The sequence below is a fragment of the Rhamphochromis sp. 'chilingali' genome (assembly GCF_963969265.1).
Source record: "Rhamphochromis sp. 'chilingali' genome assembly, chromosome: 17".
Taxonomy (NCBI): domain Eukaryota; kingdom Metazoa; phylum Chordata; class Actinopteri; order Cichliformes; family Cichlidae; genus Rhamphochromis; species Rhamphochromis sp. 'chilingali'.
In genome coordinates this window covers 13,424,506-13,450,037 of record NC_137944.1, presented here as the reverse complement: position 1 = coordinate 13,450,037, position 25,532 = coordinate 13,424,506, and the positions used below count along the sequence as shown (strand labels likewise).

The 25,532-nt window shown below is 42.8% G+C and overlaps 1 protein-coding gene across 6 annotated transcripts in view; it reads left to right on the top strand.

Annotated features, from left to right (window-relative positions):
* The window catches only part of col16a1 (collagen, type XVI, alpha 1), a 91,796-nt gene that overhangs the window by 22,517 nt on the left and 43,747 nt on the right, over window positions 1-25,532 (top strand). For all 6 annotated transcript variants that reach the window (XM_080864069.1, XM_080864066.1, XM_080864067.1 and 3 more), the window contains exons 5-9: window positions 6,012-6,135; window positions 6,859-7,140; window positions 10,486-10,566; window positions 11,881-11,949; window positions 23,196-23,228. In XM_080864069.1, coding sequence (XP_080720195.1) covers window positions 6,012-6,135; window positions 6,859-7,140; window positions 10,486-10,566; window positions 11,881-11,949; window positions 23,196-23,228 — 589 coding nt within the window. The remainder of the gene's footprint in view (window positions 1-6,011; window positions 6,136-6,858; window positions 7,141-10,485; window positions 10,567-11,880; window positions 11,950-23,195; window positions 23,229-25,532) is intronic.

Below are 25,532 nucleotides of genomic sequence, written 5' to 3'. Positions count from 1 at the left end.
GAAGAACGCTACCTGGGCGACTTCTTTTTAACTGAGACAGAAAATAATCAATGTTAGCACATCAGCTTTGCCTTCTGGGTACCTTTCACTTTGCTTGAATTGCTCTATACATAGAACTCACTGTCATTTATGGGGTTCTCTAAATAATTAAACCAAATCTGAGACAGGCAAATCAAATAAGGGCTATTGTCTAATGGCTATGAATGCTAATTTTCTTCTTTGTTATTTGGTTGTATAATTTTTTTACTCATGACTTTAACTTGCATCCATTTCAATTTTTGAACAGGTTACCAATATTTGAATAGAAGAGTGCAGGTGCACAAGACTTTAAAGGATGTAGTTAAGGGTTAAGTCCAGAAGAACAATGCAGAAGAACAGTATCTGAAAGTCAAATTATAGGAGAACTGGACTGAAACTCAGTGGAAACAGGTTACGTGGAGTTTTAAACCATCGTCTATAGCAGCGGTCCCCAACCTTTTTTGTGCCACGGACCAGTTTATGTCCGACAATATTTTCACGGACTGGCCTTTAAGATGTCGTGGATAAATACAACAAAATAAAACCAGTACCGGTTTGGGGCTGTATTGTAGCCAGTTGTCGAACTATGAATGTAGAAAAGTACAGTCATATTTGATCTGTCATGCAATTCCATCTAGAAAGTGTCTCTTTGGCAACAGCTTCATTTTTCAGTATGGTGATGATCACTAACACACTGCCACTACTGTAAAACCTGGATAGAAAAAACACAGTGGAACACTATCAGTCATGGATTAATCTCCCCCGAGCTCAGACTTCAACATTATTTAAGCAGTGTGGGATCATGTTGACAGGGAATGGAACAAAAGGCAGCCACCATCCAAAGAAGAGCTTTAAATGTCCTTCAAGAAGCCTGGAGAACTATTCTGAAGCCTTCTTAAAGAAATTACGAGAAAGCTTAAAGAGAGTTCAGGCTGTGTCGAAGGATGAAGGTGGCCATACCAAATATCAACTTTCAAACTTGTTAGAATTGTTCAAACACTGTTTTCTTCCTCATGTGCTCTATTTCCATCTTACTGAAGAAGTAGTTTAATACACAACTGCACCTATTTACCATTTTCCTGGCAAAATATGAAGAAATGAGGTTCGTCTCAAGACTTTTCGCAGTACAGTATTTGTGTGTCCCTGCAAGCATATGTGTGTGTTGCTCTGCATAGATGTGGCATCTTGCGTTAGATTTGACCCCTTTTTTCATGCAAGGTCAGGCTGCATGGGGTGTTTGTAAAACTAAGTAACAAACAACGCACATCCAGCTCCGACTCGCTGTCACTCACACGGCTTTTTAATTCATTTCCTGTGAGGCCGACTCAAGTGAAGGACGTGTGTTCTGTAATTGGAAAGTGGTGTTTTGCTTTGTATCCCAGGCTAATCCAAGCTAATGCAAATGAGTGACAGTCAGACGAAGCTACTCGTCTCCCGCCTCTCTCAGCTGTCTGCTGACAGTGAAATGGGCACCGGTCACAACTGGTCACACGCATTTTAATTTCAGAGAAATATAATGTGGTTGCTTCGAGCGTGTTTCTGTTATGCAGCTCCAGTGTATAGAAGTCCTGTAATGTTATGGAATGAGGCCATGGTGGAAGCTATTTAAGTCAGAAATGAGATGCGTTTAACGAATTTGAGACTCACTATCACCCAGCAGGAGTGGTACAATTTGTAGTTTAATTTAAAAATTGATGCTGCTCTTATTAAAAAGAAAGTAGTTACAAATTTATAGTATTAAGATCAAGAGATTGAAGTGGTGGGGGCTCATGAAAAAGCAAAAGAGCAAAGATAAGTTGCAGCTGTATTTTTGAAGAAAAAAGGCAGATTCGGGATAACTCGGTAAGGAGAGACATATATACTCCTAGCTATTGTTGTCTGTAACACTCTTACTGTGTAGGATTTGATCTTTTTTCTCTTCTCTAAATCAAACTTTCTGCAACAGCTTAAATGTCATTTTTCTAGATGGGGGCGGGGCTCTGGAACATCATTTATTAGCAGTGCTGTCACCTGCCTCTGGGGATGTCAGTATCGGTCAGATTGGTTGTTCCACTGCTTAGGTCTGAACCAGAACATCTCAGAAACTACAGGATGGATTGCTGTAACCCTTGGACTGATATTTGTGGTCTTCAGAGAATATATTGTAATTGCTCCACTGATCACCTTGGTTTACCCTCTAGCTCTGCCAGCAGGAAGACGTATTTTTGCTTTTAGTGAAATGTCTGGCAGCTGTCAAATTGACTGACATATCATCTGATACAAATTTGTAGAGGCAGCCAAGGTGCCCAGAGGATCAATCCTAAAGATGTTGGTAATCCCCTGGCGTTTCAGCTAGCACAAGACACTGACATTTGTGGTTCTGAAAGAAAACTCTCCACTCACGGATAGATGAAATTGATGAAATTTAAATCATACATTGACTGTCCTCTCAAGAAGGATTGTGATAGAATTTATTTTTTTTATTTTTTTCCTATCAGCTTCAGCTGTAAAATCAGCATGCAAGCATTGTCATTGTGGAAATCCAAGCATGCTAATGTTAGCATTAAAGGAAAAAGTATATGTCCGCTATAGCTTGAAATTGTGCTTTTTCCCTTTTTTTGTGTATGTGTCAGGTTCTAGCTGTTTAAAATTCCTTACGTTTAGTTGTGTATAAAACCATCAGGGATAGAAGTCCTCTCCACTGAAAGCAATTGATTCCAGCACAGTTAGAACCCAATATAAGGGTGTCTGTATTCCTCTCCAGGTGATATTCTCATCTTAAACTAGAGATCTGCTATTTCAACATTAGATTTCTTCTTCCCATCTTCCCCTGTGCCTCTCTGGCTCACAGAGACTTTCTTCTGCCGCCTTCCTCTTTCTCTCTCTCTCTTTTCTGTTTTTTTAACAAGTAACTTTCTCTCAGAGTTAGAGTCTAGATCTGAATCTGCTGGGCCCCGCAGTGAGTGATTTATCTCCCCGTTGCATGTTTGTGTGTATATGTCTGACCCTGAACATAATAGGCCAAGTTGCAGTACTTCCAACTTAAAAGTCAATAGTTTCCGTACTATGAGTGCTTTTGTGCCCTGCAGCTCATGTCACTAATCGACAGCAAAACAACTGTGTTCTCAACATTGGATTTTCTGTCTCTCCTCTCCATTTCCCTGTCTGTTTCTATTTCTTGCGTGTGCTTTTTCCATTTCATTTCCACAAGTTGTGTGAACCCCAGAGTTTCCTATATATTATCTCTACCTATGTGCGGATTAGTTAAAGGCAAATTCTCATGCATTTTCATATTGTACCAAGTTTTCTACTCTCTCATCTTTCACTTGCTTTCTTTCATGTGTTTTTCTTTATCACCCTTTTCTTCCACTCATCTTCGCTTTGTTTTGACATCCTGTAGTTGGCTGTTTTCCCTTGGATCTTTCCTCAGTTATAAATCACTGTCACCCCACTTCTAGGAAGGGGAAACCAGCTGCTCCTTCATCTCTCAATACATCTGCACACTTCCAAGCAGTGAATGCGTGTGTGTGCGTATGTGTATTATATTTATGTGCTTAGGTGCCCTTGACCAGCAACTGAGAGATGAGGCTTGCCGGACTGTATCTGCTATGAAAATTAATGCCAAAGGGTAACACACGGGCTTTGCATTGTACTGCAGTCACAAAACGTATAGTGCAAAAAAAAAAGAAAGAAAAAAATAGAAACGTAATGGGAACATGCATGGAAAAGAACAGGACTCACGCAGAAGTGTGTAAATACACAAACACACACAGGATTACTTTGTTACTCTGTGCTCATGAGGATGTGAAGGAAAGATATATGAGCCCAAAGATTTGTCCCTATGAGTAAAAGCCCAATTAAATGAGATGGCAACTCTCTGGTTACTCACTGTCTTCATGTGAAGACGTGGTTTGCAAATAACACACAATAACCATCAGTAGGTTGGTACATATATTCGTAACCCATAAATACACATAGTATACACACCTATAAAGATTTCTACACATGCAAATTATTTAGTGGTGCTGCAGTACAGTAACTACATTCCCTTTTCTGCTCTCCAAGCTAATTCCTTACTGGACTGGCCAATGATTTTAGGTCATTGGTCATACATATTCATATACAGAATATATTTACAGAGATCTGCTAAGACTTATTAGACCACTATCTCTTTTTGGGGCTGTCACATAGAGACTTTGAAAGGCTCTATGTGACGCATCACGTCACATGTTAGATTTTCAGTTCACTCAGAGGCCACATAGTACATAAGATGTGTTGGCTTGAAAAGGTTAAGCAGCAGATTTTCCCCTGAGAAGGCAGGTTTTGCATCACACATGAAGCCATTATTAGCTTATTTGTTGGACTGTTGCAGTTTTAAATGACTCAAGTAGTTTTCATGAACAATCACCCCCAACTGGTAGATGGCTGCCCCTCGCTAAGTCTGGTTGTGCCGGAGTTTTCTTCCTGTTAATATAGAGTTTTTTCTTCCCACTGTTGCCAAGTACTTGCTCATAGGGGTCATCTGATTGTTGGGGGTTCCTTTCTATTATTGTATGGTCTTTACCTTACAATATAAAGCACCTTGCAGGTGACTGACTGGAATGCCTTCTGGACGACCACTAAGTGAGGCGAGACTTCTGTCCTATTCTGAGGCAGATGCAGGATGCTGGAGAGATTATGACTCTCGGCTGGGTTGGGAACCACTCGGGTGAGCTAGAAGATTTGGGATGTGGGAAGTCTGGGCTTCTCTGCTTAGGCTGTTGCCCATACGACCGGAACTCGGATAAATGGTAGAAAAGGTGTGGATGCTACCCAAATGCCAATTTAAAAAGATGAGTCTTCAGCTGCCTTTGAATGCATACACAGATAAGCTCACAGAAAATAAACTGGATGGGAGAGAATTCTAGAGAGTGGGGGCCACTACTGCAATGTCTCCATCACCTTTAGTTTTTATTATACATTTCAGGATGGACGATTAGCCCTGATCAGAAGACCTGAGAGTCTTGCTGGTGACATATGGTATTAAAATTTGCCAATATAGGTGGGTACTTTATGCAGAACCCAAAAGGTGAACAGCACAACTTTGAATTAATTTCTAAATATGATGCAGAGCAATTGGAGTAGGATGAAAATGTATTATAGTTCTCTGATGATGAAAACAAGAACAAACTAGAGCCTTAACATTCAAATCCAACCTTAACATCTGGTTCTCATCAACAGTCATTCCCGGGTCTCTAATAGATAACATAAACAGGACATAACAGGAGAGGGAACCCAGATTTCTAAGGACCTGGGGGACTAGGCAGGCAGAGATGCACACAACGATCTTTGTTTTATTCTCAGTCAGCTGGAGAAAATTACATAACATCCAGGCTTTTATGCAGTTCAAAAGCTTTAAAACACATTGAGGCTTAAAAGTGATATAAAGCAGAAAATCATCAGCATAGAAATGATAAGAACTGTTTGTGTCTCAAAATCTGATATAAAGGAAGTTGAGACATCCAAACCTTTACTGGCTAATGAGCACCAAAAGCACTGGATACAAATCTATTTCCCAAAACAATGGAATGACTTCATAACACCTTTTGTTAGCAATCACTGGGAGAACTTATGACTGTAGTTTTAGTTTTCTATTCATTCTTCATAGACTCGTAAACCGTGAATATTCCAGTTTTTCTTTTCCTGTTTTTTCTGCCTTTTTCATTTCTCCTCCGATAAAGAGAGTAATGCTCCAAAGAAGCATCAAAAACACATTATAACTTTAAACTTTATGTTTTTAGTTTGTAGCACAAGCCCTTTGTAGTTTAGCTATTTTCTTATTTTTAAAAAATACTTTTGTTGCTTGTTCTCAGTGAATTCTCTAAAGTGTGAGAGGCTAGCACTCTCCATGAGCTTTTAGTATAAAACTGGAGAAGTCCCTCTTTAATCATTCTCTGTGTGCAGCTTCACAGTTTGCAGCTCCTGTGAATAGAGGAGTGTCTTGGATCTGACCCCTCTGAACTTCTGTGCTCCAGCCAGGTGTTCCCCTATGGCCTGCCAGAGGAGTTCACTCTGGTCTTCACCCTGGCGTTAAAGAAGGCTGCCTTGAGAGACACCATCTACCTCTTTCAGATATCGGATGCGCAGGGATATCCACAGGTGCGGCTCCCTCATCATTTCCTCAGTTTTACACTTTCTCCCCCTCCCCCTCACTACTCTCTTTCCTTCTGTTCTCTCATTACTTGCTTCTCCCTTGATCTTTCACCTTTTTATCCCTCTCACTTTTTTGTCTTTTCATTCTCTCCGCCGCTCATCTCTCTCTTGCATAGTCATCCACTTTCCCTTTCGATTTCTTTTCTCTTGTGACATCTTTTCAATTTTCTCCCCCCTCTTTCATTCCATACGGCTTTTGTCCCCTCGTATTTTTCATCCGATACCCTCTCTTTTGCTCCCTGTCTCTTTGTCAGTCTTCTTTCGATCATCTCCGACTCTCCTCTTTCATTCACCTTCATTGTTATTCACTTGTGTTCCATGATGAAGCACTGGAGTCCCTCGGAGTCCCGATAATCACTAAGAGTTGGAGGCCAGATTTAAATACTTGGCGTGTATGATGGATGGAGGCCAAGTCGCCTCATTAGCAGTGATTGATTGGCTGTACTGCTTGTGTGTGTAATTAATATGTCTTTCCCCTTTGCTAGTCAATTGTACAGGTTTGTTAGGTGGTAATCACGTGTACGTACTGTATTAAAGTTTGTTGAAACCACTGCCAGTCAAACACTTTGAGATATACTTCTTTTTGTTTTACCTATTTGCATTATTTTGAGTTTAACTGGTACAATGCCACCTCATTTATCCTGTTCTTTGCCTCCAACTAAAACCCAGCTCTCCGTAGACGTCAGCGGCCCAGATCGCACCCTGTCCTTTCGAGCCAAAGGGGCAAACCCTTCAGCGGACCTGGTGGGTTGTGTTTTCACTGGAGAGGGAGTGGAAGCCTTGATGGATCTGCACTGGCACAAGTTGGCCCTCAGTGTCCAACACGGAGCTGCTTCCCTCCATGTGGATTGCAGCTCAATTGAGACCAAACCCCTGGAGCGCAGAGGAGCCCTTCCCTCTGATGGACACACTCTGCTGGGTATTCGGGCGTCAGATGCTGGGGCTGTGCAAGTATGAGATTAATAAAAAATATAATAATTTTATTTTTATAGTGTCAACAATAAACAACAATTTAAAAAAAATACAGAAAATCATAAACACACAGGATATAAAAAACTTACATGTATAGTTAACAGGAAAACCTCAGTAAAGACACTTCCTAGATAGTAGATACAGTTGGACCTAATCTGGCATTAGCAAATGGTGTGTGCGCCAGATGTGTCCCAAATGGTTGAAACATATCTAACATCTGGCCCCTATCAGATGGACTTTGGCAGAGTTAGACAATCTGAGTCAGCGTTATAAGTAAAGACTAAATGAGACCCATAAAATAGGGCCACATTTGGGCTAAACATTCAGTGCTCTTATGGTTTTACAGAGGGGAACCCTAAAAGCTGCTTTTGATTTACTTGGGATGCTCAGGAAGAAAGCTCCAATGCTGAGACACGAACAGCAAGGTCTCATTCACCCCGAGTAACAAAGTGAGTGGCTGGAAAAAACCAGGAGACTTCTACCAGAGGACTCTATAGGGATTAAAATATCAGCAACGTAACCGAGAGCCTGATTGTGGAAAGCCTTAGCCATATTTTAAAATCAGTCCTCAAACTCAGTTCATAAATATGCAGAAAATGGAGCGACGTGATCTGTTTTTTTTCTTCTGTGGCGTGACTTAGGTGCTCCCAATTTCAACAGTGAGGCTTCTTTCACAAAGCTGGGTGCAAAACAAATGGAGAGCGGTGCAATCTGCCGCCAGCACATTGATTAAAATAAAGTGGTCGACAGAACTCGAAGCCAGATTAAAACACACCAGTTACCAGAGTTTGCAGTTGTCCTTTTGAGCCTCCTGAGCATGTTTCAGTGTTGTGAATTAAGCAAGATTGGAACATTTTTTTTCCACCCAAAAAATTAAGTCTTGTTTTTTATAGACGGTATCAATCACAAGTTAAATTTCGTTTTTTTTAACTCCTCTAAAACATTCAATACAACTGCAAGCAAAGCCCAAGGTTTGCCAAGGGTAGACTTTTTTTAGCTAGTGCTTGGCCATTCCATGCTTTTAAAAATGGTCTACTGGGAAAATAGAGGGACATTAGGCAAAGAAATATCACACGCTTGACTTCACGGTCTTGACTGTTGAGGAGCTTTTGATTAAGATTAAGGTTTGCAACGTAAATTAGGGCTGAACGATTATGGAAAATAATCTAATTGCGATTTTTTGCCCCAATATTGCGATTGCGATGCGATATGCGATTATTTTTTAAGGTCTTTGTCTTCTGTATTATTAAACAAAGACAAGCAATACATCATATAGTATGGCCAATACTATATTACATTAATTTTAAACTGTTCTTTCCTGGAAGACAGACCTCTGTTATGATGACATGAGGTGATGCATGAATTGATGACTGACATTTTTATTTAACTTCTTCAATCACAACAGTATATTTGAACATACACAATAGTTTATTTTTAGCTTACAAACATCTGAGCATAAAGTGCTGACAAGGAACCCTGGTGTAAACATTAAAATGAAAGTCAGTACAATGTGCAGATTGCAGAAATATACATAAAAAAAATCAGTGGCTTTACCACACTCAGTTTTTCGACATCTGTGAACTACTAGACAGTCATTCAATTAAAAAATAATATTAAATAAATAAAACTAATAAATAAAAAATACACACATCTTACTGATCTCTGCAGTCAGTAACATTACACATAAAGTGCAAACATAATAGCAATTGTATAAACACACACACACAAACACGCCTTTAAAATTTAAAGGCGTGAAATTGGACGGTCTAGCCTTCTGATTAGCGTCACCGCTGTCTCGGTGGAGTTTAATAAACTCGGCCGTCTGCTTCTTGCTATCTAAAATATAACCAGACACTGGTGTAAATTCTCGACTGTCTCATACTTCTGTTTAATCAGTTTTCTGTTTGACGTTTAGTCAGCTGTGTGAAAACCAAGGAGGAACCCACCCGGGGGATTAATAAAGTTTTATTTTATCTAATCTAATAACTTTAATCTCAGCCAAACCGATTTACTCACGAACAAACAAAACACTGAAAAAAACCCAACAATAACATTTTTAGGTTGTCTAAGTGACTTATATTTTACGTTTAACCCGAGCAGCGAAACTCCGCGGTGATCTGAAAATGATGTGCCGGGAGTTGTGCCGCTCTCGGCCGCATCAGTAACCCTCGAGGTCCCGGCTAGCTGTCGAGCTGGTGGGTAGCAGACGCCTCTGAAAACGTCGAAGCACTTTTGCAAATATGGGATATCTTGATAAACCGAGCAGATATTTGATGTTTACACAACTACTTTCTCGCCTGAAAATATGTTAAAAGTTTATTTTGTGACCCAGAAAGATTAGTATGAGTAATTTTAAAACTTAGTAGCGGCCGCCATTGCTGGAAACTGGAGTTTGGCTGGGCCGCGCTATGAATTCTGGGATATGGTAGTAATTTGGACAGCCTTCGGCACGTCGCTGTGACGTAATCGGTCTACAAATGCGGCCTCAGGAGGATGCAGCCCTTGAATTTGGACATGTCCAGAGTATAATCGCAGCCTTTGCGGTTAGAAAATTGCACTTGATCATGTCGCGATATTATCGCAAATGCGATATATCGTTCAGCCCTAACGTAAATGTCATCTCAAGTTACTATTTGAGCATATGGTGACCTTTAGTCTCTCTCTGTATGAGGAACAAACTGTTTCAGAGGTGTTATGAATGAGCCAGGTTGAGGTTAGTGCCACAGATGAGGGCATCCTAGAGCACAGTTGAGTAATATAACACAGTAGACCCCTGACATTTAGAATTTCACCACTTTATCGAAGCATTTATCCAGGAAAAAAGACATTCCCTACCATCCTCCCATAAATGCCTTTCAACTGAAATCATAGATATTTAAGCTTATATGTATGTGTATATGCGTCTGTTCTACACCCATAAGGTTTTCATTCCTTTAAGACAATCTCAATGAGTCCTGATTTAAAAACATAAGCGAATATATGTAGTGAATTGAGACTATTAGTGCTAAACAGATCCAGTAATCCGGACAATTAATTTAATGATCGGTTAACCGGCCTAGCTGGGAAAACAGCTAGGCCACTTTTGTCAGTTCAGGGGGGAACACACGCACACTCTCACACAACCGCAGACATTCACAGGAAGCATCTGATGAAGTGATTTTCCATTGCTTTACATTAATGAGAAATTAATTGACTCTCAGCCATGTTTACTGCCTCATTTACACTTGATGTTCTTAATAAAATAAACAAAGCAAAGTACCCTTAGACACCGCCATATCCAGCACTGTATTTACTATCCTCTCTCTGTCTGTCTGTTTTTTGCAGATGGATATTCAGCAGGCAATGCTGTATTGTGACCCCTCACTTGCCATGCACGAGGCCTGCTGTGAAATACCTGGGGCACGGGTGAGAGTGGAAACCCTTACTGTCTTTACCAGCAACTATAACTTTGTCTGGAGCAGAGGCTAATAGCAAAGAGTTTAAATGAAAACTTTAGCTTTTTGGGAAAATCGTTGCTTTCTTTCTGCGTCTACGTGCACTTTACAGCATGCCCTACTTTAGCATAAAAAAAAGCTGCTTAGCGCACAAAAGAGCTAGCTTAACGCTGTTGGAACACAAAAGAAATCTACTTACTGACATCTCCAAACACTATCAAATTAGACCAGTGTTGGGGCACAAAAACTTTAAAGCAATCACCACAGAAATGGAGGCTGCAAGCCTGACTGTTCATCACTGCTTTTGTTACCTGTTGAAGATGAGGATCTGGCTGCTGGGCTGGTGTTAGCATACACTCAGCTTCAACAGAATTCTGGCTTCTTGGCTAGCTTTGAGTTGTGTTAGCAGTAATGCTGTTATTTCTGTTTGAAGATCTTTGGCTTGTTTAAACCCGAAGTTCATTAAAAATTCAAATAAAGTAAAAAAGAGTTGTTTTGTAAACCTGACTGAATGTAAATTTGGGGCAGACTCTTACTTTTGTTGAACCAAAGCTGAGCTGAACTGAGCCCCGGTGACTGTAACTCAGCGCTTGTCGCAGCTCCATGACAGTAAAAGTAATCTGTTGGATGGCTTTTACTGTTAAACAGCTGCAAGAAAAGCTGAGTCTGCATTATCCAAATTAAATACCATAAAAAAAAGTCTCTGCAATTTCTCTTGAGACTTTATGGGTTTTTTTGTTAATCAGCAATGCTTTGTCTTTATAATGCTCTATTCTGTTTTTCCCCCTCCACTTATTTTTGATGGTCAGAAAGGAAGAAAAAAACTTGGCTGCAGATCATGGTATGCAGGAAGCCCATATTTTTATAGGAATCCATCAGCTGTTTGACTAAGATTATTGTCTTAATTCTGCTCCAGAAACTTTGTTTGAATCTATAATATGTTAATCGACAAGAATTTAATTTGGTTATTTGCACATAAAATGTGATTTGCCAATATTATTAGCTTAAGGCGTGACTAAAAGCCATTTTCGAACATTCACGTTCCTTGTCGCACCTTCCAGAAGCCATTTTCTATTCTGTTTCATTGTTTTTATAGTTCGTTGTCTTTCTCTTGCCTGTCTACCTCTTTTCTTCTGTGTTTTTGAGCGGTTATTGTTTGCAAACTTCAGACAAGCACCTTATCAAATAGAAAACAGATGCATTGGACTGAAAACCAAATTTTACATCCTACCCAAAGCAGAAATTTGACCTTAGTGATCTAAATCTTGTCTTTGCTCTCTTGCAGTGCCCTCCTGATGCTCCCAAGAGCCGCCGTGCTGCTGAAAACGACCTGTTGGACAACACATTTAACCAGGTAAGACTACCGATGCACAACACATGTACAAACACAAAGCGAGAAATTTCTAGTTGCTTAGAGATAAAAATAATAATAATAATAATTACACAATAATCACAGAACAGCAGCACACACTTGGCAATTATAAACCATGTGGACACCACTACTAAAGATCAATAGGACGTCAGTGGTATTTCAACTGATGTAAGCATAGCAAGTTACTGATAATACTTCAAAATGTTGTACTACTTGTACAAATGTATTTAATTTATTAAATCAACATTAGTTTAAAATGAGTTTTAGTGGATTCACTCCTACACTGTCTGTCAAGGAGAATTCTCAGACTGTCACTGCCTCCATTTGTAATCACCACATCTACAAAAGACATCACAAAACCATAAAGTGAATAAAACATATGAAAAAAGTATGAAAGGAGCATACTTTGTTCAGATTTTGATTTTTTTTTTTTTTTACTTAATGTATGTTAATGTGAGTCTGTCTTCCTCTTGTTCTCTCTCTTGAGATCTGGTGTACATAATCGTGACATCAAAGTTATATTGGCAAGAAAAAGTCAGTTAGTGACACTTTAGAAGAGTCTAATAATCACCACTGTCAAACTCACACATCTCCAGTATGTGTCACTACGGAGCCCCGCAGGGGACATTGGAGAAAAAAAAATAAAGCTGAAGTCTTGCGAGATCTCGCGAATGTTTTTTCTTCTCAGCTCGAAGCCGACCGGGAGGTCGAGGCACGATGTGCTGGGAGTGCGATGATAAACCGAGCAGAGTTACTTTTGCGTGAGTCCTTATCCGATGTATTTATAGAGGACATGCAGAAATGTTCTTTCCCATGGTTTTTTAAATACTATTTACCAGTCAACTATAAATCAATGACTTTTCAATAGTGGACAAATGGGATGCACCATTGGGAGAGGGGTGAAATGGAATAGTCCAAACGATAATAGCTTTATTTTTTTTAGATCAACTGTAACTTTATGACTTTTCAACCTTTTTGTTGCCACCTACTCTACACTTACTACTCTATACTATATTTTCTAACGTTAGTTCAAGATTTATTTAACTTTAACCCAACCATACCCATATGGAAAAGAAATAGTAAAAACTTATATGTGATTACTCATGAAAGTGGCCACTTTCTCATTACTTTCATACATTGTTTTAGTAAGTATCAAAAACATACAAGTTTCATTTTATAATTTTTCAAGGGATCTTATATCTGTTTTCACTCTTGTATGCTTTTCATACAAGTTTCACACAAGACAGATACAAACTTTATAAGATTTATATATATCTTTTCCATATGGGTAATGATGATTTAGATGAACAGCCAGCATTGATTTAATATCGTCTTACTGTCCAGAAAATATTGTAATCACCTCTCAGAAGAAGAAAAAGCCAAAAAAAAAAAAACCCCAGAGTCAACAAGATATTCCTGCTTGAAGTCCACTTGAACGTATCTCATGGAAAAGGAATATCCCTCCTCTTATTCTCCTACCTATGTAAGTTATTTGTCGAGCATCAGTTTAAATGACCCACCAAAGAAAACATGTTTGGCTACTGAAGAACTATGGCAGAGTAAATGGAGGAAAGCATCTTTTTTTACCCTCCAGGTGGACATTAGGATAATGAATCGATGTCATGTGGAAACTACGAGGAGACACACATGCACCAATTACCGTACACAGCAGATTCGCTTCTTATGCCCAAGTATTTCTAATACCAATGACAAACACTTTACTCTAGGAACAAAATGAAGGGGGGGGGGGAAAAACAAACCCTTGTCTCTTGGATCGTGAATTATCTCCCCCCCGCCTCTCATCAGGCATAGAAATAACACAGACAAACACAGACATACACTTGGCCACAACTTTGTTCTTCAGGCAGTTTGAGCTGTCTGAGATGCTCCTGCTGGCAAGCAAACGCCGGCCAGCAGGACTTGTACCAAATGGCTTTGTTGTTCTCCGTTGAAGCTCCACCATGGACAACATGTTTTCTGCTCTGCAGTAGTCTTTATCATTTTGTCATTTTCTGTGACTTCTGTTCAGTAAAGTCTGCTGGTAGCAATTGTTCAAAGTGTCTGTGAGCAGGGTCCAACGCATGACAAATAGAGCCTTATGCAGCACATGGGAGACATTTTTTCCACAAATTGTCACAATACTTTTCAAAATTTATTTTTTGTTCTTGCTTTAATATCGCTTGGTATGTGGAAGTTCTTCCAGTAACATACAGGCAATTTATTTTTGTTTTCACAGCTGCCTGTTTTATTATTCATATTAATGGGACATGTATCTAATTATCTCTTCATTAGGGCCTGGTGTTTGTCCTGTGGGGTGCTAACTTAAAACTCTGGCAGATTCTAAGACAGTAATCAGTCCCATAGATGGTTTCCTCACCTTTCACTCTTTCTCGCCTTTTCTGCTATTATACGTTCTAGTAGACTGACTGCTTTTAGGTAACAAGACATTTAGTCTTATTATGATTAATGTTTTTATCTCTACTGTACCCGTTCTCTCTCTCTCTCTTTTTGTTTTTTAAAATAGCATAGCGCTCAAAGACTGGTAATTCTAATTTCATCTGTGTATCACTTTTGTACACCCTAAATAAACTGTGAAATCCAAGATTCCAGTGTGTGAGCCAGATGTTATTGATGCATACCAGAGCAACCATTAATCTTGGATTAACAGAGAGACACCAAGTTAACGAAAAACAACTTCTCTAGACGTGGATTCCTTTCTTTTTCATCTACAAATAGCCTTCTACTACTTCTAAACATGAAAGTTGTTTTAGAGTGGCTGGAGTAAAAGTTGTACACCGTGGCTCTAGAGCAGGGCTGCCCAATCCCAGTCCTCGAGAGCTACTATCCTGCAGCTTTTAGATGCATCCCTACTCCAACACAGCTGAATCAAATGAATGGCTTGTTATCAGGCCTTTGCCAAACACGATGGCATGCTGAAGAGGTAATCAAACCATTTGATTCAGCTGTGTTGGAGTAGGGATGCATCTAAAAGCTGCAGGACGGTAGCTCTCGAGGACCGGGATTGGGCACCCCTGCTCTAGAGGGACCTGCGAAGTTATGTCACTTAGCACTTAGCATGGTTCAACACTTGGTGACAAAACCCGTTGATGGACGAATTGCTTTCTGTGTAGCTTTTGGGCTATTTTTTGTTGTGTTTATGTGCTTTTTAAGGATAAAGACTGAACCTGAAGATTTCAGGTAACAGAGGCATAATATGAATATAAAGCTATTGAAAGAAACTCAGCTTAGGTCATCAAAGTGAGCATTTTTTATGATCATTATGTTTTTTAAGCAAAACTTAAATTAAAAAAAAATTGTAAAATATTCTGTTCCTTCCCTACCTCACATCTGATTTATGCATACACCTGCTTTAGCTCAGCTTGTTCCAACTCTTCATGCATGTGGAAAGAAATATTCAACACAAAACTCATCCAAGAACTGTTCAAATCTATATACTGGAATGCCTCTTTCATTATGTATTAAAAAATAATATAGCTCTTAAGATTAGTTAAATACAGCGTGAAATAAACAACAACAGTATTGCACATGTCATTGTTTATTTAACAAAAACTAAGCCAAAATGCAGACGCAGCGCATGAAAAACTAAGTACACCCCTGATTCTGTACCTTCTAGAACCACATTTAGCAGTATGGTATAGTATAGTATATTGAACTAATCAGCTTTTTGTATAACTTAACACAATGCTGTGGAATTTAGGCCCACTCTTCTTTACAATCTTGATTTCGTTCATCAACATTTGTAGGCATTTTTTATGTACAGCTCTCTTAACATCTCACCACAACATTTCAATCAGGTTGAAGTCTAGACTTTGACTGGACCATTGCAACACCTTGATTCTTTTCTTTTTCAACCATTCTGTTCTAATTTCAGCACAGCTTTAGCTGACTCACTGACTGTAAGGTGTCTAGAGCCAAAATCGTCACGCCTCCATCACCATGCTTGACAGTTGGTAAGAGGTGTTAGTACTGACGTTTGACTTTCACCAAACAAAAGTACTTTGCATTATGGCCAAACATGTCCACTTTGTTCTCATCTATCCAAAGGACAATAATCCAAAGGTCTTGTGGTTGTTTTAGATGCAACTTTGCAACCTAAGCCATGTTGATACGCTCCTGTAAGAGAGATGCTTTCTCCTTGCAACCCTTCCAAGCAAGCCATACTTGTTAAGTCTTTTTCGAACTTTAACATTACGCATGCTAACTGAGGCCTGTGGACTGTAGCTCTTTGGATTTTGGAGCTTCGTTGAGCAATGCCTGACTTTGGGGTGAAGTTAGTGTGATGATCACTCCTTGGAATATGGGAATTTCTTTCACTTGGGAATGCTCTCTCACTTTAGAATCATGGATGTCAAATTGTTTGGAAGTTTGCTTATAACCCTTTAAAGACTGGCGCCCAGCAATTGTTGCTTCTATAACATTATTGTAGATTATTGTTTATTTTCATAAAATAATAATGACATGGTGTAATATGTCATTTGGTTTTGTATTTACCCACCTTTCAGATCTTGTAATCACCAGTTCATTTTTTTCTTTATTATATCCTGATTTTGTCCTTTATCATATCCTGAAATCTCAGTTGCATAACCTCCCCTTACCCTGGTGATATGCTAGACAGGCTGCCAGGCTGTCGGGGCTAAGAAAGAGCGACCATTCACACTCACATTCACACCTACGCCAAATGTAAAATCACCACTTAACCTTCAGTATAATGCATATCTTTGGACTGTGAAAGGAAGCCAGAGTGCCTGGAGTGAACCCACACAGGCATGTGGTCACAGCAGGTACTGCCTTTCTGAAGTATAACAAATCTCACCCTCAGTGTTTCTTATCTTTGACCACTGGAAACCTCTTTTTCTTGCTTTCAACCCAGCACCCCCAAAAGGTCGTCTAGTCCTCAATAGACTCAATAGTCCTTTGTGTTTCGTTTCCCCATCGTGTATCTCTTGGACTTTTTATGATGAGGTCTAACACCAGCCATAAAAACGACTTCTCCCCTCTTCCCTTTACTGACATGCTTTCTTATTGTTCACTTCCCAACTTTCCATCTTGGAACAGGTTGTTTCCGCTCAGCGTTCTGTGCTTCCTCTATCCCTCTTGTTGTTGGCTGTTTTTACTTATTTATTTATTTTGTCTGATTTTTTTTTTTTTTTATACTGTGCACAGCAGGGTCCATCTCTTTACTTACCCCAGGGCTCCAGAGTTACAGCATTTGGTTTCTCTCTCACTTTACTCATCTTCTTTCATCTCTTTTTCTTTTTCATGAAAACCAAAAATAAAGAATAAAGGATAATGACCCATGTGTGCAACCATGATGGCCCTTATTTCATCCTCCTTTGTTCTTCTTCTGATGCAACGAATTGTAATGGTAACATAAATTTACGGGGATGCGCCGGACAAGCAATAGGAAAACAGAAGCTTCTCTATGCCACTCCTAAAAAGAAAAAATGTCATGTGATGTAGAGCCCTGTGATTTTTTTGAGGGCATTTGGTTACTTATAGGAACAAAGTGTTACGGTTGGAAGGAGGACTCAAGCGCAGGACTCCGGTACTGATGCTTACAAGAAGAGTTTATTTACAAGTCACCAGGTGTATATACAAGAATGTGCAGGGGGGTGTTATATACAGCTGAGTGGGGGAAGAAGGGGTCTCCAGGGAAGTCCAAGGGAAAGCATACGTTCTTCAGAATATCCACTCACACGATCACAGGTTCACACTCCAACACTGCCACACGGGAAACACACGGGGAAAAATCCAAGAGGTTCTGTAGACAGGGAGACAGGGTTAAGGACGATGCACAGAGGAAAACACTCTTCACTAAACTTGCTGTAGCTTTGACTTTACTAACGCGTGGTAGACAACGATCCAGCGACGAACAGCAGTCACCTCCTGGCTTAAATGCTGCTCCCCTTAATGAGACACCTGGGTCTCATCTCCCGAGGGCGTGGACCAAGGGCATGAACCCACAGTGAGTTCCGCCCCGGCGAGAGAGAAGAGGAAGAGAAACAGAGAGGGCTGATCAGCGTGCAGCTGATCCGCCTGGCCGTGACAGTACCCCCCCCGCCTGACGGGAGCCTCCCGGCGACCCCCAGGCTTGTCAGGGTGAGCCGCATGGAACGCCCGCACCATACCCCGATCCAAGAGGGCCGCCCGCGGGATCCAAGAACGCTCCTCCATCCCGTAGCCCTCCCAATCCACGAGATACTGCAGACCGCGCCCCCGGTGCCGGACATCCATGATCCGCGAAACGGTGAAAGCCGGGTGGCCATCAATGACCCGGGCGGGTGGAGGGGGTCCGGAAGGAGGGCACAGAGGACTAGAGAGACACGGCTTCACTTGCGACACGTGGAAGGAGTTATGGATCCTCATATTCCGGGGCAGGCGAAGGCGGACAGAGACAGGGTTAATCACAGAGTCGACCTCAAAGGGACCGATGAAAGTGGGAGACAGTTTCTTGGACTCAGACCTGAGGGGGATGAATCTGGTAGACAGCCAAACCTTTTGTCCAGGTGTGTAGGTGGGAGCAGGGGTCTGGTGGCGATCCGCCAGGCGCTTATTGCGTTCCACCGTGCGGAGAAGGGAGGCCCGAGTCGCTCTCCAGGCGCGCCGACACCTCCGAAGATGCTGTCGGACAGAGGGAACAAAGTGCTCACCCTCGACGGCTGGGAAGAGTGGCGGTTGATAGCCCAAGGACGCCTCGAAAGGGGACACACCGGTGGCAGAGGAGGTAAGGCTGTTATGAGCATACTCAATCCATGACAGTTGCTCGCTCCAAGTTGACTGGTTAGTGGAGACCAGGCACCGGAGAGCTGCTTCGAGCTCCTGGTTGGCACGCTCCGTTTGGCCATTCGTCTGCGGGTGGAAACCAGAGGAGAGACTGACCTGAGCTCCGAGGGCACTGCAGAACTCCTTCCATACACGCGACGTGAACTGCGGTCCTCTGTCTGACACAATGTCCGTGGGGATGCCATGGAGGCGAAACACGTGGTCAGCTAGCAGCCGGGCGGTCTCTAGAGCAGTGGGGAGCTTAGGGAGGGCGACAAAATGAGCAGCTTTGGAGAAGCGGTCCACAATGGTGAGAATCACAGAGTTACCTGACGAGACGGGCAGACCAGTGATGAAGTCAACAGCGATGTGCGACCAAGGGCGGCTCGGAGTCGGCAGAGGGTAAAGGAGGCCAGAGGGTGGTTGATGGACACTCTTGTTTTGAGCGCAGGTCGAGCATGCGGAAATATACTCGCGGACGTCTTTGGCAAGGGAAGGCCACCAGGCGAAACGTTGGAGGAAGGTAATAGTGCGGTGGACCCCCGGGTGGCAGGTGAATCTGGCAGTATGAGCCCAATGTAACACTCGTGACCTTACTGAGGGGGGGACGAAGAGCAACCCTGGAGGGCCCGTTCCGGGGTCCGGTTCTGTCCGCTGAGCCTCTCGAATAGCCGACTCGATCTCCCAGGTCAGGGCCCCGACTACACAGGTGGGCGGTAGAATGGGAGAGTCCCGAGTTGCGTCTTCGGAGGCGGCAAATTGGCGTGAGAGGGCGTCTGGCTTGACATTACGGGAACCGGGTCTGTAAGTGATCGTAAACTGGAATCTAGTGAAAAACAGGGCCCACCTGGCTTGCCTGGCGTTGAGGCGTTTTGCCGATCGAATGTACTCCAAGTTCTTGTGATTGGTCCAGACCACAAACGGCTGGGCAGCACCCTCTAACCAATGGTGCCACTCCTCCAGGGCTAGCTTGATGGCTAGTAGCTCTCGATCTCCCACATCATAGTTGCTCTCTGCAGAGGTGAGACGGCGTGAAAAGTAGGCACAGGGATGCAGCTTACCTCCTTGCTGCTGGGAAAGCACCGCCCCCACTCCAGCGTCCGAGGCATCCACCTCCACAACGAACTGCCGGTCGAGATCGGGTTGGACGAGAATGGGCGCCGAGGCAAAGCGGTCCTTCAGATGGGCAAACGCACGTTGAGCCAGCCCATCCCAGCAGAAGGGAACCTTGGGAGAAGTAAGACGGGTCAGAGGCAGGACCAGTTTACTATAGTTGCGAACAAAGCGCCGATAAAAGTTCGCGAACCCCAGAAAGCTTTGAAGCTGTTTACGGTTAGAGGGGGTCGGCCAGTCAACAACGGCTTGAACCTTTGCGGGATCAGTCTTGAGGTTACCCCGATCGATGACGTGGCCCAGGAAGGAAACAGTTGAGACATGAAACTCACACTTCTCCCCTTTAACAAAGAGACGATTTTCGAGGAGACGCTGAAGCACTTGCCTGACATGGCGTCGGTGGTCGGCGACAGACTGGGAGAAGATGAGGATGTCATCCAAGTAAATGAAAACGAAATGGTCGATGAAATCTCGGAGCACGTCATTCACGAGAGCCTGAAACACAGCTGGAGCATTGGTGAGACCAAAAGGCATCACAAGATATTCGAAATGGCCCAGGTGAGTATTGAAAGCCGTCTTCCACTCGTCTCCCTCCCTAATCCTCACCAGATGGTAGGCGTTGCGCAGGTCCAACTTTGTGAAGATGGTGGCACCCTGAAGCAGCTCGAACGCGGAACTCAGCAGAGGGAGGGGATACTTGTTTTTAACTGTGATGGCGTTGAGGCCGCGATAGTCAATACAGGGCCGTAAACTTTTATCTTTTTTGGTGACAAAAAAGAAACCAGCAGCAACAGGTGAGGACGAGGGGCGAATGAGACCAGCGGCAAGTGACTCATTGATGTAATTTTCCATGCTTTCCCGCTCCGGTCGAGACAGGCTATACAACCTACTGGTCGGAAGCGGCGCGCCTGGGAGGAGGTCAATCCCACAATCGTACGGCCGGTGAGGGGGAAGAGAGCGTGCCTTATCTTTACAAAACACTTGCGCCAGGTCGTGATAGTCAGACGGTATGGAGGACAGATCAGGCGGTTCTGAAATAGTTTTATTGGGTGGTAGGTTCATGGCGGGGGTGGCGGCTTTTAAACAGGACATGTGACACTCCTCCCCCCACCCCGAAATACTCTTTTTCCTCCAATCAATCACAGGGTTATGTTGACACAGCCAGGGATAGCCCAAGACTAGTGGAGTGAGTGGGGCCTTAAAGACGTACAACTGTATGGTTTCAACATGATTGCCGGAAAGAGACAGGGAAATCGGTTCTGTGACATGAGTAATGTCTGGAAGACGCTGGCCACTAAGGGCTGTGACTTGGAGTGAATGAGACAGAGGCTCCGTGCTAAAACCTAACTTCAGTGCCAGCGAGGCATCAATAAAATTCTGTTCTGCCCCGGAATCAATCAGAGCGTCGAGAGAATGAGTCCTGAGACGAACCGTTAGCTTAGCCGCAATCATGAGACGAGGAGGAGACTGAGAACATGAGACCTCGCCCACCCGTACACTCCTCACTACCGGCGGGCGCTGTCTTTTAGCCGCGCCTGGCAATCCATGGCAATATGGCCCTTGCGGCCACAATAATAGCACTCACCGGCCCTCCAGCGACGATACCGCTCCTCGGGCGACAGACTGGAGCGACCCAGTTGCATGGGCTGTTCACTTTCTTCCGTGCTGTCCTACCAGTGACTGCCGCTAGGCGCGCCCCCCCCTGACGTCTCCATGCGCCCCGGGGGCCTCTGGGAAATGTAGTTTCCGATTCCCCGACGCGCCCGTAGGTGCTCATCCAACTTCACACACAGCGTAATCACATCAGACAAGGTCTTAGGAACATCTCTCATCATCAGTTCTCTCTTTAACTCATCACAAACATTATTCAGGAGAGTACTTATCAATGCCGACTGCCCCCAGCCAGTCTCTTCGGCCAAGGTCCAGAATTCGACCGAAAAATCCGCCATACTCCGCCTCCCCTGCTTCAAATTTAACAGTCTGTGGGCAGCCGCCTCCGCTCCGGTGCCTCTTTCAAAAACACTCTTAAATTTGGTGAGGAAGTCCTCATAAGAAATGTCCGGGGCTGTTCTCAAAACAGCTTGCGCCCAGTTTAATGCGTGCCCGCGTAATAGTTGAACCATAAAGGCGATTTTGGCCCCATCTGTCTCATATGTTCTTCGTAACTGACGGAATTGTAGTGTGATCTGAGTCAAAAATCCACCACATTTATCGAACTCACCCGAGAAAGGCTCCGGCGCTGGTAACGATCGCTCCGGTGGTTCTGTGGGGGCCGGCGTGGGGGAAACAGGCGGAGCGGCTGCAGAGGGACTGGGAGCCGATAGCTGAGGAGAAACAGACGGAGGGGGTGAGGGTGGGCTTACCGACGGTAGACGTTGAGCGAGGGCTTGAGTGAGTGCGGCCAGTTGTTGATTTATGTGCCGAAGCATGTGTTCGTGGCGTTCCAGAATTGCCTCCGGGGTGAGGACGGGTTGCTGGGTGGGGTTTGAGTCCGCTGAGTCCATGATGGCTGGATCGTTATTGTTACGGTTGGAAGGAGGACTCAAGCGCAGGACTCCGGTACTGATGCTTACAAGAAGAGTTTATTTACAAGTCACCAGGTGTATATACAAGAATGTGCAGGGGGGTGTTATATACAGCTGAGTGGGGGAAGAAGGGGTCTCCAGGGAAGTCCAAGGGAAAGCATACGTTCTTCAGAATATCCACTCACACGATCACAGGTTCACACTCCAACACTGCCACACGGGAAACACACGGGGAAAAATCCAAGAGGTTCTGTAGACAGGGAGACAGGGTTAAGGACGATGCACAGAGGAAAACACTCTTCACTAAACTTGCTGTAGCTTTGACTTTACTAACGCGTGGTAGACAACGATCCAGCGACGAACAGCAGTCACCTCCTGGCTTAAATGCTGCTCCCCTTAATGAGACACCTGGGTCTCATCTCCCGAGGGCGTGGACCAAGGGCATGAACCCACAGTGAGTTCCGCCCCGGCGAGAGAGAAGAGGAAGAGAAACAGAGAGGGCTGATCAGCGTGCAGCTGATCCACCTGGCCGTGACACAAAGCACAGGAATTAAAAGGAACTAGAAACATACCATAATAATAATGTAGATTAAACAAATTTGAGAAGGAAATCAGACTCTGGTAAGAGTGTTATCACACCAGCACCAAAATGCTAATCTATTTGAGTCAATATGGCCGAATATTAGCTAATCAAGTCATTAAGGTGAAAATCATGGTGGTCATGGTCATGCTCAAATATGAGTTGAAGAAAACAAAAGTGCCTGACGTTTTCTTTCTTTGCTTTCTTTTCTTCTTTTCTGCCAACAGGAGATTTTTGCATCCAAGGATCTTGCAGAAAAAGTAAGTCTCGCATACACACAAAGCACATGTGGTTTTACAGTTTTACGGTACTGAATTTCTAACCACATTGCGCACTTGTTGCATAAGATGGTCGCCTCAACGGAAGAGAGCTCTGGGTTCAAAAAGTGAAGCTGACATGTTCTGCGTTTGTATTCTGGCGTTCTTTAGGAATTCATTAAAAGAAAAAAAATCAGGTTAGGGAGGAATCGCTAAGAACTTATTTGCAGCCTAGGATGTACCCTTCCTTTGACCCCAGTGCATTCTGCAATCTGAACCGGAAATATCAGCCATATGCATGGATAACAACTCTTTCGGCATTTATATGCTGTTGAAACAGAAACCCGAAAACAATATGCAGGCCATGTGTGTGTGTCTGTGTATACGTGTGTGCAGGCTGCGTATATGTGTGTTGTGCATGGGACTGTTTCCTCCTGCCTCCACACATTCTCACAGCTTGCTGACTGACTGAAGACTGATTTACACCTCATTATTCGCTGGGTCTCAGTTGGGAGTTGCTTCTGCCTATTAATTTTGTCATTCACCTACAATAGGCATGTTCTGTTCACAAATAGAATACAAAACTCCAGACGCTTCATTATGTTGCTCCGGTGTGTGCTTACTAATGCGGGCTGCCGCCTCCGCTGACTTCCTCAATGTAGGTTATTACCTGGGTTGGAACATGCAGCTTGCCCTGCACACACACACACACACACACACACACACACACACACACACACACACACACACACACACACACACACACACACACACACACACACACACACTTTCAAGGAAACAAAAGTGAGTTTTTCGTTTGTGCTACCAATGTAATTTGGTCAAATTATACAGGCAGCTGTTTTATTCAAAAGTAAAAAAATGGTTGTGCGACCCATAGGAATCTATTGATAATACGAGGAGATATTATGCATCGCTGATGCCAACAAATGCACCAAACAGGCATATGAATTAGTATGATTATTGTCATAAATGATGTGAATAAAGGGTTGATTTGACTTGTGCGTCACAATCCCAAAGCTCAGTTAGAAACTCGTTTTCGTCGCAATCTTGATGTCATTCTTTTCCATCTATTCTTTTATAGTTTGTTCATCTTATACGAGTGCATTCTTGGGCATGTCAGTCAAAATGCTCAGCATCGCCAAGCTGCATGTTTTCATGAAAGATTCCTTTATGATAGGGGGTGTCAAACGTAAGGCTCAGGGGCCAGAATTGGCCTGGTGAAGACTCCAATCTGGCCCACTGGATGGTTTTGGAAACTGTGAAGGAGAACATAACTTTTAACATGTTTTACAGGTTTTCCTACAGACAAAGGCCTCTCCCATAGCCATTCATATTACACCACAGTAATTAAACTATAGATTTCTATACTTTTACACATTTATGTTTTATAATTTAAGCCCAATTAGTCATGCTGAGAGATTTCTTTTATTTTCTACAGCTGCATTTCTTTATCGTGTAGAAAAACTCTGACATACTGTTGAAATTGCTCTTCTTTTTCTTATATTAGGATTTTCCATTGATTTAAGGTATACTTTTATACATTTCTGTACATTGACAGAAAGGGGAGGTTTCACTGATCTGGTCCATATAAGATCAAAATGGGCTGTATGTGGCCCACGATATGAAATTAGTTTGAAATCCCTGCACTTTGAATAAAACCTTCTTGTTCCTGTTTTAAGATTTGTCAGTGAAAGTTTTAATGCACTACAATAATTCAGTGAATTGCATTAGAGGAGATTATGATTTTTTTTATTTACACTTGTAGATTTGCATTAGTGTCCGCTGGCTTGAGACCTGGCAGATGGAGAGAAGGATTGCCAAAAAGTGTTACCAGAAGGCTCCCTGACAGAATGTTGGTGCCTGTGTTCTCAGATGTTTAAGCTCATAGATTATGATCTGTGCTGGTTAGCGTAATGAGTAGTGAGCGCCTTTGTTTTGGGATGGCGATGTCAAAAATAGAGTGTGCTTTGTGCGGGATATCGAAACCTTTGACTAAGGTATTAATCGAAATATTTTGACGGAAAGGCTCATACAGTCAGTTTCTTCAAAACACAAGTGTAGGAGGAAATATTCATAGGCAAGAGAAGACAAAACGCCTGTGTAATGTACTTTTACTTGTAATACTTAACTCTACTGGAAATTCAACTTTCTGGCCTCACCCGAGGAAGTGCTGACCATATGTATCTGGCAGTCTCATAGTCTCTCAGATACCCGACAAAGGTCTAAGGGCCAAAACATTGTTCTTCCAGTAAAGTTTATATGCAAGTAACAGGACAGTGAGTGGGA